The 14741-nt window shown below is 38.3% G+C and overlaps 1 protein-coding gene across 3 annotated transcripts in view; it reads left to right on the forward strand.

The window, feature by feature from the left end:
- Positions 1-14741, forward strand: part of TAB3 (TGF-beta activated kinase 1 (MAP3K7) binding protein 3) — a 56622-nt gene that overhangs the window by 30467 nt on the left and 11414 nt on the right. For 2 of the 3 annotated variants that reach the window (XM_078064657.1, XM_078064659.1), the window contains exons 5-8: positions 835-2290; positions 3165-3325; positions 9323-9416; positions 12161-12244. In XM_078064657.1, the coding sequence (XP_077920783.1) occupies positions 835-2290; positions 3165-3325; positions 9323-9416; positions 12161-12244 (1795 nt within the window). The remainder of the gene's footprint in view (positions 1-834; positions 2291-3164; positions 3326-9322; positions 9417-12160; positions 12245-14741) is intronic. The other variant, XM_078064658.1, reaches the window with a different exon arrangement.

The raw sequence follows: 14741 nt of genomic DNA on the forward strand, positions 1-14741 counted from the left end.
AGTGTGCTTGTTTTTACTGATTTCTTTGTTTAGCTTAATCTCTCCTAATGATAGTTGAAATTATATAGGGATAAATTTGGTTAAAAGAAAAGGCTGCTTTAGAATTTTTATTGTTTTGACTCTAGGAATTCTATTATAATTTTTCTCCTTTTGTGGTTTCAGTGCCTTTCGAAAACTAAAGCATGGTTATTTTCATGTTTTTCAGTTTGTTTATTTATTCATGTATTTATTTTAAAGATTTTATTTATGTATTTGACAGAGAGAGATAGCGAGAGCAGGAACACAAGCAGGGGGAGTGGGAGAGGGAGAAACAGGCCTCCTGCTGAGCGGGGAGCCCGACGCGGGCCTCGATCCCAGGACCCTGGGATCATGACCTGAGCTGAAGGCAGATGGTTAACCGACTGAGCCACCCAGGTGCCCCCATGTTTTTCAGATTAAATATTAATGATGAATATTGCTTTAACTTATATGTTAGAGCATTGTGGTGAATCCAAGATTGGCCCAACATGTTAATTTGTGGAGATGCATCAGACCTAAAATGAGTCCTGGATTTGGACTCAGAAGACTTGGAGTTGAGTCACACTGTTCATTAGTGGGTGCTTTCCATTTGTGTAGCAGTAGCGGGAGTACCAGTCATAGGAACTAAATGTCTGTGAAACAATATGAATTGTTTGGGATCTCCTTGTCAGGGTAGGTGACTATGAAGCTGTTCGTGCTTAAAATGCTGTTCTCTACTTATTTTATGATAGTCGTCTTTGTGTAACCTGCAAAGCTTGACTTCTATTAGGATTTGTTCATTTTGTCAGTGTTAATTTTACCATTTTTCTCCCCTAGAACAACAACAATCTTGAAGCCTGTTGCCGAGCCCTTTCCCAGGAGAGTAGCAAATACTTATATATGGAATACCATAGTCCAGATGACAACAGGATGAATAGAAATCGCCTTTTGCATATTAATCTGGGTATCCATTCTCCTAGTAGCTACCACCCAGGAGATGGAACACAACTTAATGGGGGTCGAACACTGGTACATAGCTCAAGTGATGGACATATTGATCCACAGCATGCAGCAAGTAAACAGCTGATATGTTTAGTTCAGGAACCACACTCCGCTCCAGCTGTTGTGGCTGCTACTCCAAACTACAATCCATTTTTTATGAATGAGCAGAACAGAAGTGCAGCCACTCCTCCTTCACAGCCACCTCAGCAACCATCTTCCATGCCAACAGGAATGAATCCGTCTGCTATGCAAGGGCCTTCGCCGCCGCCACCTCCTTCATACATGCACATACCTCGGTATAGTACAAATCCGATTACTGTTACAGTATCCCAGAACCTCCCTTCTGGACAGACTGTACCAAGAGCTTTACAAATTCTTCCACAAATTCCAAGCAATCTCTATGGGTCTCCTGGTTCTATTTATATTAGACAGACATCTCAGAGTTCATCAGGAAGACAAACTCCTCAGACTACACCATGGCAGTCCTCACCACAGGGCCCAGTGCCTCATTATAGCCAGCGTCCTTTACCTGTTTATGCACATCAACAGAACTATCAACCTTCTCAGTATTCTCCCAAACAACAGCAGATTCCTCAACCTGCTTACCATTCACCACCTCCTTCTCAATGTCCTTCACCCTTCAGCTCTCCACAGCACCAAGTGCAACCTTCCCAGCTGGGCCACCCAAGTTCCCACGTCTTTATGCCACCTAGTCCTTCAACTACTCCACCCCATCCATATCAACAAGGACCTCCTAGCTATCAGAAACAGGGAAGCCATTCAGTATCTTATCTCCCATACACAACATCTAGCTTACCCAAAGGATCCATGAAGAAGATCGAAATTACAGTTGAACCCTCTCAAAGACCTGGGACAGCAATGAACAGGAGCCCTTCACCTATCAGTAATCAGCCGTCTCCACGGAATCAGCACTCACTGTACACAGCCACCACACCACCTTCAAGTTCTCCTTCGAGAGGAATATCCAGTCAACCAAAACCTCCATTTAGTGTTAATCCTGTGTACATTACATATACACAGCCAACCGGACCTTCATGTGCTCCATCACCATCTCCTCGAGTGATACCAAACCCAACAACAGTTTTTAAAATTACTGTAGGTCGAGCAACGACTGAAAATCTTTTAAATTTAGTGGACCAAGAAGAACGTTCTGCTGCGCCAGAACCTATTCAGCCCATTTCAGTGGTACCAGGCTCTGGGGGAGAAAAGGGAAGCCATAAATACCAGAGGAGTTCTAGTTCTGGATCAGATGACTATGCCTATACACAAGGTAATTTGAGCCCTTTAATGAAATTTCATCTTCGTGGTGAGGTGGCTTTTTCAAAATAAATTTATATTAGCTGTTTAGTTTTAATTAAATGGTTAGTATTTATTAAATATTGGGCAATAGCATCGCTACCAAGAATAGGGTTAGAAAAAAATAGGGTCAGTGCTTCAGAGTTCTCTACAGGCTTTGTTTTAAAATATGAAAATATAGGCATGATAATAGTGACCTAAGAAGGCTGTTTTTAGGAATAACATTCATTGGGACAAAAGCATAGACAAGTGAAATTGATACTGTCAAAACACAAACCACAGAGTGGGAAAAGGAGATTCATAGTGGATGGGCTAAAGTTTATCAAGGTTAAGGAATTAGAATCTTTTCTAATGAGATTGGCCTGGAGGGTGTAATATTTATAAGTGATATATATTTATAAGTGGGATTGGTGATGAAGACTAATGTTGGATTAGTTAATAGTGGACCTAACTAAAAGGAGGACAGAATTTTTTAAAAGTCTATTCAGATTTCAAGGTATCTGAGAATTTAATATTCTTTCATTATATAAGAGTAGTAATTATGACTGTAGTTTGACATGCCTGGTATTAAACCTGTTTAAAACCCACACAGGTACAGTTAAAAAGACAATCATAGGGAAACGAAGGTCAACAGAGCAAGAGGGACGTACAGATGATGGCATTTTGGCAGCAGTTACAAGAGCCAGATTAAAGCAAAATAGCATTAGCAAGACACAAGGGTAAATGCCAACTCAAAATGGAGGACAGGGTTTCTTTTGAGTATTTTATGCATTAGCAGTGCGTATAGAAATCTCCCAGTCACTTGTTCAATGTTACCCTCTGCAATGACTCTATCTGTAACACTATAGCTTTGCTGTTACATCAGCGAGCAAGGATGGAGAGGTTAGCAAAGCAGTTGAAACTTGAGAAAGAGGAGCTAGAGCGGTTGAAGGCTGAAGTTAACAGTATGGAGCATGACCTGATGCAGAGACGGCTCAGAAGGGTCAGCTGCACCACTGCGGTCCCCACGGTAAGTCCTCTGTTGGCCTGCGTGGACAGGAAGCTGGGGAGGAGGGCTGTCCAGGGCATGTGTTTTTCTTTTAGGTTCTGTTCCTGGCAGGGCCTTTTCGTTTTTTCCACAATGGATGAGAGACTTTCACCTTCGGTTGTTCTCATCACAATAATTCGATGCTTTTATGTCTTCTCACATGTATGAATTCCATAGGTTCATCAGTATTGTCAAATAACTGACAGTTATAATGAAGGTATGGCATCTCATTTACTGTGAATTGCTTTCTGTCAAAATAGAAAAGTGCACCCTGCCCAAGCATTTTATATTTTTTTCTCATGTGTTCATTTTTTCTTTTAAGCATATAATATACTTATAAATTCCAAAGATTTAAAAGTTATTTTCTTAAGTACGTTGATTCAGAGGAGTTAGAACAGTATCAGTATGAACCTGGGCAAGTGTGCCCTGTAGAGCATTTTAAGGCAGAGCAATTTTGTTAAGTATAAATAATTGTAGGAACGAAGGTAACGGTATTGACAGCGGTCCTAATCGAAACTGCCCTAACGAAAAGATTTGGATAATATATTCTTAACATATTAAGTACTATTTGAGTTCTAAAAAATGTTAAGCTATTCAGAACGTTTTGAAACCAGTCTCCTAAAATCTTGTGACAATACAAGCTTTCTGTGATCCGACCTATCGCTTCACCTTTTGGCATTTATTGGTGCAGCAGTCCTTGTTGAGTTTATGAATGTGGTCCTGCGCTGGGTGCTTAGTGCATACCTGCTAGTGAGAGAAATAGACCCACGGACAGATAATTAGAATTCAGTGTGGTAAGTGCTGGTGATGCTCACGGGTAATGAGAGAACTCGTACATCAACTAGTCTGTATATGTACTCAATGCATTTCTTCTGCTGGAATGCCCTCCTGAAGCTCTTCATGGGTAGGTCCTGTGTATTCTTCAGGGCTTCACCTTACCCTTTACTTTGTCTCTGGAGCCATTCCTTATTTTCCTGACCTCTCTCAACGGAGGGTAATTTCTCCGCATTTACGGGTTTGGAGAGGTGAGCATGTATGTCAGGCCTCTTGCAGACAGCATGTCTGCAGCTCCGCCTTCGTATATAAGTTTTTAATGGAGGGTCATGGCTTCAAAGGCAGTCTGTGAACTTCTGAAATTATGTGCAGTATGGACGCATGTCTACAGTTTTCATCTGATTTTCGTAAGGTTAATAGAGTGAAGGGGAAAAGGGTGAGGACCCACTGCTCTAAACAGCATAGTGTTGCTGTATAGGCATAGAGGAAAGGGGAGGGCATTTTAGAAGGGAAAAGAAAAGAGAAAAGGAGGGAAAAGAACATGGAGATAATGAAGATGTGAAGTTAAGACAGGGACAGACTTTCAGGAGGCAGCAAATACAGGTCTTACACTTAAGCTGAGATTTCTGATGTCTTAACAGGTTAGTGTGCATCTGCTGATTAGGGTTTAGACCTTGAGGGTGAGGTGTTTGAACGTCATTCTGCTGGTAATGGGGAGCCAGTGGAATTTTTCAGAAGGAAAGTATTGATAAACAGGCATATTTAGTAACCTAATGAAATTTTTTTCTAATATTGACGAAATTCCTAAATATAGTCAGTATTAGAAGTAAGAAGGGAGGGTTTTACTTAAAACACTTAGAAAATTACAAAGCTATCTTTAACTGAAAGGTAATAAGTTTCTCATTGTTTTCTCCACTTGAAATCTTAATTGAATTCTCTGATTGGGGGAGGTATTGAAGAACATAACCCACATAGGAATCTACCCTGGTGGTTGGGCACTTCAGAATCTTTTAGGTACTTACGGAGCATAAAGAGATTTTCTTAGCATAAAAGTCATTTACCCTAACTTAACCAAGTAAGATTTGTTTAGTAACCTCTTGCTGTGTGGTAATTCCTGCTAAAATGAGCCCTATTGATTTTTTTTGTTGTGTTAGAAAGTAGAGAACTGTCAAAGGTAACATAGGTTAGTGCTTCAAAAAAAATCCAGATTTTAGATGAGCACTTTTATTGATGAGTTACTTAAGAAAAGCAGAAGAGTGGATTGAACCCCTTGTGTAGCCATCACCCAGCTTCAGAAATTGGTAGTCCATATGGGTGACAATATTTGAGAGAGAAGAAATTTGATTCCCTTGTGTTTCTGCTGCCAGGCCTAGAGTAAAATGAAGGACTATTAGCAATGCATGGCTGAGGGACGGACAGTTCTACGTGGAGGTTCAGACAGTGCCTCTTTTCAGATGTGAATTTGAATCCTCCTGCTACTTACCTGTCACTCATATATCCTTGGAGAAGTAACTTTCTCTGCTTATTTTCTTACCTATACTATCTGTGAGTACCTATCTCATGGCATTAAATAAGATAATATACATAATTTATGCAGTCCCCAATAAATAGTAAGTATTCTTACTAATGTTGGTTGGACAACACTGGAAAAACCTGCTTGAGATACACACCCACACACCCACGAACTGTTTTTGCAAAATTTAGATTTAGCCTTAGGTGTATGCATAACATAAGGTATATTATGTAGGAAATGAATCCAGAAGTAAAGCATTTTGTCAGAATTCCCTTTTGTTGATAGAGGCTCATTCGAGGTGCCATGACATAGTTGTAAAGAATGCCCACATAAGGGGTGCCTGGGTAGCTCAGTCAGTTAAGCAGCCGACTCTTCATTTCTGCTCATGTCATGATCTCAGGGTCATGGGATCGAGCCGCACATCGGACTCCATGCTCAGCGAGGAGTCTGCTGGAGATTCTTGCTCTTCCTCTCCCTCTGTCCCTCTCCCCCAAGCTCTCCCACTTGCTGTCTCTAAAATAAATCTTAAAAAAAAAAAAAAAGTGCCCACATAGGCTCTGGAGGCAGAATAGTTCTGGCAATCACTGGCTGTATCTAACTTATCTGCATTTGATTTTCCCTATCTATAATGGGAATTCTAATAAGTATATTTTAATATTGTTGTCAAGATAAAAACAATATATGTAAAGTGCCTGGCATGGAGTTAGGTGCTCAGTAAAATGGCTGTCTTTATCTTTGTCCCACTCGCATGTAGGATTACATGATAGAGAATGAACTGTTTTTTGCTATTAAGCACATATTTCTACCTTCAAGTTTTCACATTTTTTATCAAGCAGTGTATTAAAAAAATGTGTGTGCCTCACGAGACTGAAACGCACATTTGTTACCAGCTGTAGAAGCTTAGAGCACCAGTGAAATAATCTAAGGAGGGCAGAAGTGCAAGATGGCCGTAATCTGCTGTTCCCAAAGCCCTGTGTTAAGTGCTGTCGAAGAGGTCGTCACATAAAGAGATCTGTATGTGAAAGGATAGATGTGTCTGTGAACCTGTATGTATTTGTGAGAGAGAGAGAGAAAAGTTCATGTAAATTGACATTAAATCAGAAGTGTTGGCCAGTTAAATGGTAAGGATATTAAGTACTTTCAGGGTTTTGAGATAGAAATGTTAGCTTTTTGCCAGTAGGGTTCAAAGATGAGACAGTTTCATGGCAGAGGGGGACATTTAAGTTAAACCTTGAAAAATAAATAAGGTTGGATTAAGCTGAGAGATGCCTGTTTTTCCTGTCATTTGTGTTGTTCTAAGTGGGTTTTTGGAATAACCCACGTTTGTTAGTCTCAGATGCATAATTAGGGCCAAGCCACTGAACAACAGTGGTCTTCGACTGGGTCTCTGTGATACAACTTCTTAAAGTGCTCAGTTGACTTAAGGTAGTTTTGCCACCTTTTGAAAAAAGCTTAGAATTTTTCACTTTGAAATGTCAGATCTTTTACAAACAGCTCTAAATTGTACACAGCTGATCTTGAAACCCCTCTTCCCTGAAAAGACCGTGTACTTTTTGGCAAATGGTACTGACTTTTCAGAATTTTTTTTTTTACATTGCTTCAGTCAGAAACTATGAAAAAGGACATACGAATCTTACAGATAAACTATTCTTTTAGTAAATTCCAGTGGTTCTCCTGTCTTTGGAAATGATTTTGTTGACTAGATCTCTTGTTATAAGCAAATGTGCTGTAGCCTCTAGACTATAAAGTGTATTACAGTCCTTCCATACTTAGTTCTAGAGCTTCACTATTTAGGACCATTGTGACTAAAACACCCCCCCCCCCCCGCCCCAATACATAGGAAGAATCAACTCCTTTAGGTATTTAATTTTCCCGTTATGATTCTACGGAGAATGGGTTCTTTCACATATTCCTACGAAGACAGTATCTTTGAAACCCCTGGACAAGTGCTTTATTTTTAGTATAAATGCTCAGGTATATTTTAAACCCTTTTAATATTGCCTGGTAGACAAGGTGTAAGCATTTTACATGGTAATGTCCCATAATTTTTCAGATAGGAAAAAAGGAAAGCAATCCCTAATAAATATTTCTGAATGACCATTCTGAGGGACTGTAGTTCTTACTGTATTCTATCACTTATGTTATGGTAATCACCATACATTACATCATCCCTTATTTTAAATGTTTCATACTTGCTAATGTAAGGGGCAGTCCCAGTTATTCTGATAACGTGTCCTAAAAGCATAAGAGCTTGCATTATTGTGAATTAAGAACCTTTTTGCTCTTTTGTAGAAAAATACAGGCTTTTTTTTTATTTTTAAAGCTTTTATTTATTTGTCAGAGAGAGAGACAGAACACAAGCAGGGGGAGAAGCAGGCAGAGGGAGAAGCAGGCTCCCCGCCGAGCAAGGAGCCCGATGTGGGACTCAATCCCAGGACCCTGGGATCATGACCTGAGCTGAAGGCAGCCGCTTAACCGACTGAGCCACCCAGGCGTCCCAAAAATACAGGTTTTTAACAGAAGAGGATTTTATTCTGTCATAGCAGATATTTACCTTTTACTTCGTATAGTTGAAAGCACATCAGTAACTGAGTTAATATCTGGGCTGTGCTGAAAGCTTCAGTATCCATGCCTCTGGAATTCAAACTCTTAATTTTGTTACTGTGGGGGCGCCTGGGTGGCTCAGTTGGTTGAGCGACTGCCTTCGGCTCAGGTCATGATCCTGGAGTCCCGGGATCGAGTCCCGCATCGGGCTCCCTGCTCGGCAGGGAGTCTGCTTCTCCCTCTGACCCTCCCCCGTCTCATGTGCTCTTTCTCATTCTCTCTCTCTCAAATAAATAAATAAAATCTTTAAAAAAAAAAAAAAAAAAATTTTGTTACTGTGTATGTATATGTATGTATGTATATATAGTAAAGAAATCTAGAAGGTCAGGGGATGTAAAGGCTTCCAAAAAACTTTAACTGAAGAATAGGGCATTCTGTACATTTCAGTGTCTCATGTATGCCTCTAAAAGGCCTAAGGATAGGTAGACTGGGCTTGAAATCAAGGAAGAAGGAAACAAAATTGGAGGAAGAATGGGATCCATTTGTTTGTGAAATTTTCATGTAATAGATTGCTTCCTTTGATCTAAATCCTGGTTCTACCAATCACTATGTTTTATAAACTTGGGAAAATTACATGCACTCTGGGTGCATCAGCTTCTTCATGTATAAATTAGCGATATGACTACTACTTGCCTTGAAAGATGTTTTGAGGAAAGAATGAGACCTCTGGTAAACACAGTGCCTGACACTTAGTATTGTTATTTTTTTCAAGCCTGGACAACACTAAAATCATGGACATTGCTTGTTTTACAGATTGATTCTCATAGATTCCCTTACCATGAAAACATAGAAGTAAAATATTTTTAGTGCTCTGTGATTAAAATGGTATTTTGTATGATAAGACATAGTCTAGTACTGTAGCTTGCCACGTTTTATGCAGATTTTGTGTTTATGTGGCCATACTGATGTCCCCATTTAACCTGACTGTTCCTTTAAACGTTTAGGACTTCTTATACATGCCCTCTTATAGACTAAGGCCATATTGTTGGTAATAACCAATCAAAACTATTAACATGAATAGCAGTTCTTAAATGTTGGGCTTGATAATGACTTTCCCACAATTGCTATTTTGGGTCCTTTCTTACTAGCCTGAGGAAATGACAAGATTGAGAAGCATGAACAGACAACTCCAGATAAATGTTGACTGTACACTGAAAGAAGTTGACCTCCTTCAATCTAGAGGTATAGACTTGATTATTTGGTAAACCATAAAGTAATAGTGTGGGGTTTTAAGCTGCTTAAATAGCAATCATTTTTGGTTTTACAGATTTAAGAGATAGTTTTTATCCATTATGATCCTCTTCAAGAGATCCCTCCACCCTATGGTCATAGATTTGGGGGATCAAAAATAGTTTTACTTTGGCAGTTCCATCATTAAATTTTTGTCATTTAGACTGCTCTATGTTGTTACTCTGCATTTATAAAACTTCCTAGATTGATGTTGTGATAATCATCAAAAGTATCTGTAAAAATAGGGAATCACGTATCAGTATCAGATTTATCACTTTTAAAATAAATTCTATATGCCATTTTTATATATCATATGAAAACATCCAAGTATATCTCAGACTTTTAGGAGAATGGGTTTTTGTTTTGTTTTTTTTTGGTTTTGTTTTGTTTTTAACGTTCTTATAGAATTGTACTACAGTAGAAGCTCTCTTAACTTTCATTTACCCAGCTCACCAGGTTAGAGCTGTTCTTCATTTCCCCTGTAAAATACTCTGACCCTGCCCACAGCCGCTGGCCACATACTGGCATGTTCAAGTACTATTGCTCCTAGCAATTGAATTGTCCGCTCAGTGAGTTAGTTGTACCTGTTCCCTAACCTGTGTATGCCAGTTACTCTATTTCTGTAATGTTTATTAAGCTGACAAGAATGCAGGAGGAGCTGTTCCTCCTATAAAAAAAACCAAAGGCAAATTACTTAAAAAAACAAACAAGAAGGTGCGGTTGGGCGGGGGGTGGTCTGTGAATTAGATACGGGTGAAAACTGGAAAGGGTTAAGGGGAGAAATCACAAAAATCTAAGAGGATTCTGTTCTCTTATTCAAAATGAAACAAAATTGTAGAACTTAGGGTTCAGGGAACTAGCCTGCTGGCTCCTTTTGTAGTTTTAGTCGAATATAGTCATGCCCATTTGTTCGCATGTCGTCTGGGGCTGCTTTTGTGCTTCACCAGCACCCTTGAGGGCTTGCAACAGACTATTACAGGTCCACAAAGCGTAAAATTGTTGATTTTCTGGACCTTTACATAAGAAAAAGTTTGCCCACTCCCCCTGTAGCTCATCACAGGTGTAGTTTATGTAAGAAAGACAGTATAGAACTTCAGTGGACGCATGTTTAAAAAAAAGTCTTGGTCCAACATTGAAGTTGAGTAATTTTTCTTAAAAGGTCTGTTTCAATCAGCCTCTCCCATTACCACCACTTACTGTTTTCAATTATGGCAGCTAAGAGAGCGTCTACTCTGAGAGTATATAACAAATCTTGACTAAAAATGGCAATGAGCTAACTTTAACAGTAGAAGCAGGGGAACCTAAAAGATGCCCACCAATCTGAATAGAAGCGAATTTGAATGTGAAAGTTGAGCAGTCTGGCCAGGTCAGAAGGTGATCCCTGTAGAGACTCGGTAGCTTGAAGCAGTGGAGCTCTGCATCATGGAGGGGTGATACAGATTATTGTTAGTGTATTGGAAGACTGCATCAGTTTTTGCTTGGGTGTTTTTTAAAGCAAAACACACAAACATTTGGTTAGGGTATTGATAGTAAGCCTTACGAGATCTAGAAATTAAAACATCAGCTGTAACTTAAGTAATTGAAGAAATACATATGCAACATCTTATAGCACTGTGGCTTTCATTATCTTCCAAATGGTTAAAAGCATCTGTAATAGGACCTGCAAGGGAAACCACTATTAAAGTTTTATAAGCAAAGAGCTGTGTTTTTGGTCTCCATTGGGCAACAAAGAGCTCTTTTTGGTGCTTAAGTATTTCCAAATCTCCTTTCATAAGGGGTCCAAATATGTCCATTTTATACTGAATTCCAATGTGAACTTTGAAGTGAGAGAATGGATCTTAGATGCATATCATTATTTGGTTTGCTGAAAAGCAGGTTTATTGTTGGTTTTGGTGAGGAAAACTTTGTTGGGGGAGAAATAATGTCTAGAAATCAAGACATCTAATATATTTGAACTATTAGTACCTGATAGCATGCGTAGTTACAATGCTTAATTGGAATTGTGCAGAACAAGCCGATTACAGTGATTGATAGGTTCACAGAAGTGAAGGTAGGACCTAAGGCTGCCACTGTCTCAGAACCCACCTTGGAGGAGTCATGGCAGGAATTGGGACTGAAATCGACACGAGGCCAAGGAGTGAACTTTGTAAGAGAGTTGAAAATTTTGTGGCAAGACAAAATTCTCAGGGATCATTTATCATTCTGAACTTGGCACCTTACCATCTTTGTTAAATCTGTAGACAACATTCAGTATTCTCCAGTTCTTGAAGATAGGAATCTGTGAGCTGCTGCTATTCTAACTGGATTCATCTTTGTATGTTTGACTTCTTCCACTGTTGAATTTAGAATGGATAACTTTTTAAGGTAAATTATGAATGACATGAAATAGTTCAGCCATCCTTTCTCTTCCTCATTTACCTCCGTAAGTGTGCCACGTACATAATCCTGCTGAAAGAGACTAGCTTTGCAGTTAGAAAAATATTCCTTGAAGTGATAGTTTATAGGCCAACACTGATGTAGTTTGCTTGCGCCTTTTCTCACAGTGATCAAGAAAAACATTTTCAGTGGGAAGGTGATAGGAGTTTTGAAACCCTGGAAAGCAGTTTCCCTTTTTAGATATTTCTGTATATTCTTTAACAAAAAAGTCAAATAGGAGAAAGAGCCTTAAATGCATGGTGATTTTATTTTCTTTATAGGAAACTTTGATCCAAAAGCCATGAATAATTTTTATGACAACATAGAACCTGGCCCAGTTGTACCACCCAAGCCATCTAAAAAAGGTGAGTAGGGAAATGCCATAAACATCATAGAAATAAATACCAGAATTCTTTGAGAGTTCACCTCTTTAGCTGAAGAAATTTCCATTAGAGATATTAACTTGTTCAGCATAAAAAAAGTTAACCATACTTTGAAAAGCACTAAAATTAGTAACTCATGGAATTATGGTCAAAGGTAATTAAGTGGGATATACAATTTAATTTTTTAAAAAGAACTTAAAGAATATATTATATAGCTAACATAAATTTACTTACCTCTGTAATAACTATAATCCTAAAAGATAATTCTTATAAAATAATGAGAACTTTAAAGGTCTTAAGTTAGAATGTTAAATTGGCAGGTCGCAGAAGCAGCCTTGTGTGCCCAACAGGTGAACATAATAATAATTAGATAGATAGGGACTAGGTGTTTTTTCATAAAAGACAAAATAAATCCTCTGTAACCAAGATTTGGAGGCATCACTTTTGGCTCTGTTCTATTTTTATGTTACCACTGTTTAATTGGCATTTCAGTGTCTTAAAAAACTAATTTGAATTAAATTTGAGTCATTGAATTTAGATAAATTTTTTCTGTCCCATTCTTACTCAAGGCTCATGTTCTTTTATATGACTGAGCTGAAGTATGCATTTCATGTCTTAATCCATTTTGCTTTAAGGAACTTAAGGGTGAAACATGTTAAAATCTTGTCAGAGTTACTACTCCTTAGGTAATATATAAATTCTGTCACCTAAATTTTAGTTGAACAGTTTTCTATGTATTTTAAGTATTTGCTTTATAGGTTGCAGTGCAATACTACTACTACCGTAGGTATTTCATCTGATCTGCATTTAAAATAGTAGGATTCCTAAGAGTAATACACATAAGTATCTTAGTGGATGACTTCCAAGTATTAGATTTGGCCGTTTCAAGCTGAAAGTCAGAGAGTTATGTATCACTGATCACTTTAACCATTTGGATTAATAATACATGAGTCTTTAAACTTGATGTTGCCTGGGTGTCTACTAAAGAAGCACTACCTATTACTAATCCAACAGATAATTGATTCAAGGGCTGTTATAAAAGAATCACTCTATTTAAGGGAGTACGTTGAAAAGTTGTTAACCTGAGCCTAGAGGACCCAGTTGATGAGCAGACAGTGTGTCCACCATGAGCCATCTCATTAGCATAAACTCTCAGGTATGGTCCAAAGGGCCCACTGTAAATAACAAAGACCCTCTGATCACTTGGGAAATTTCAAGATTTTAGTGGTTATCTCCCAGGAGCTAGGGATTAAAGCTAGACCCATCTTTAGGCAAGGTCAGATTCTTTACTTACACAAAATTTATGCAGTAGTTACAAAGAAATTTGTAAATACACAAGACCTGAAGATTAATAATCAGTGACCTAAAATTCCACCTTAAGCTAGGAAAGAAGAACAAAGTCAAGGAGATGTAAAGATAAGTAAAACTTAACACAAATTATCGAAATCAGAAACAAAAGATGGGTTACCCATTAAAATAAAATGTGATGAACATCTTTATGCCAGTAAACTCGGCACTTTATGTGAAATGGACGCATCTACTCAAACTGAAAACGAGATGATATAGGACCTAATAATAGCTGTATATCTATTAAAGAAATTGAATCCATTATCTTAAAAATTTTCCCACAAAGAAAACTCCAAATCCAGATGATTGCACTGGTTGGTGGATACTGTAACACATTGAAGGAAGAGATCCTACCAATCTTACACAAATTCTTTGAGGAAACAGGAGAAGAAGGAAAGCTTCCCCCCCCCTTTTTTTTTTTTTGGTCGTACGGAGTCAGCAGAGCCCTGATTTCAAAACCTGATAAAGGATTACCTACTCACCCCCCCCCCCCCAAAAAAAGAAAACAGAATTCGGATCAATAACCCTCCTGCACTTAAAGCAAAAAAATCCTTAATATTCACAATAAATAGGATAATATATCATGACCAAGTTTGTTTTAGCTTAGGAATGTACTATCAAGGGAGAAAAAGCTCATTATCATTTTACTAGATGCAGGGAAAGCATCTGACTGAAGTCAGCAGCCATTCCAATTAACATGGTTATTTGCAAAGACAACCTAAGGTAAAAAAAAAAAAACTGTTAGAACTAATTAGTGAATTTAACAAGGTCTTGGGATGGAAGGTCAGTATACAAGAACCATATTTCTATATACTAAGCAAACAACTTAACGAAATTAAAAAGAGAATTACAAAACCATCAAAAGACACATTACACTTATGAATAAATCTAACCAGCAGTATAGGCTGAGAACTACAAAACGTTGCCAAAAGGAATGAGAGTAATACACCATGTTTACAATTAAATAAAAATTGGGAAACTTATTATCCAAAATCATCTGTAGCTTTATAAATAGCCCAGATATAGACCCTCACTTAACACTGCCAAATTCTTGACCAAAGCAACCAATGGAGAAGGGAAAGTCGCTGGAGCAATCAGTGCTGGAAGAACTAGATAAACATATGGAAAAATT

This window comes from Halichoerus grypus, chromosome X (assembly GCF_964656455.1).
Source record: "Halichoerus grypus chromosome X, mHalGry1.hap1.1, whole genome shotgun sequence".
In the NCBI taxonomy this organism is placed as follows: Eukaryota; Metazoa; Chordata; class Mammalia; order Carnivora; family Phocidae; genus Halichoerus; species Halichoerus grypus.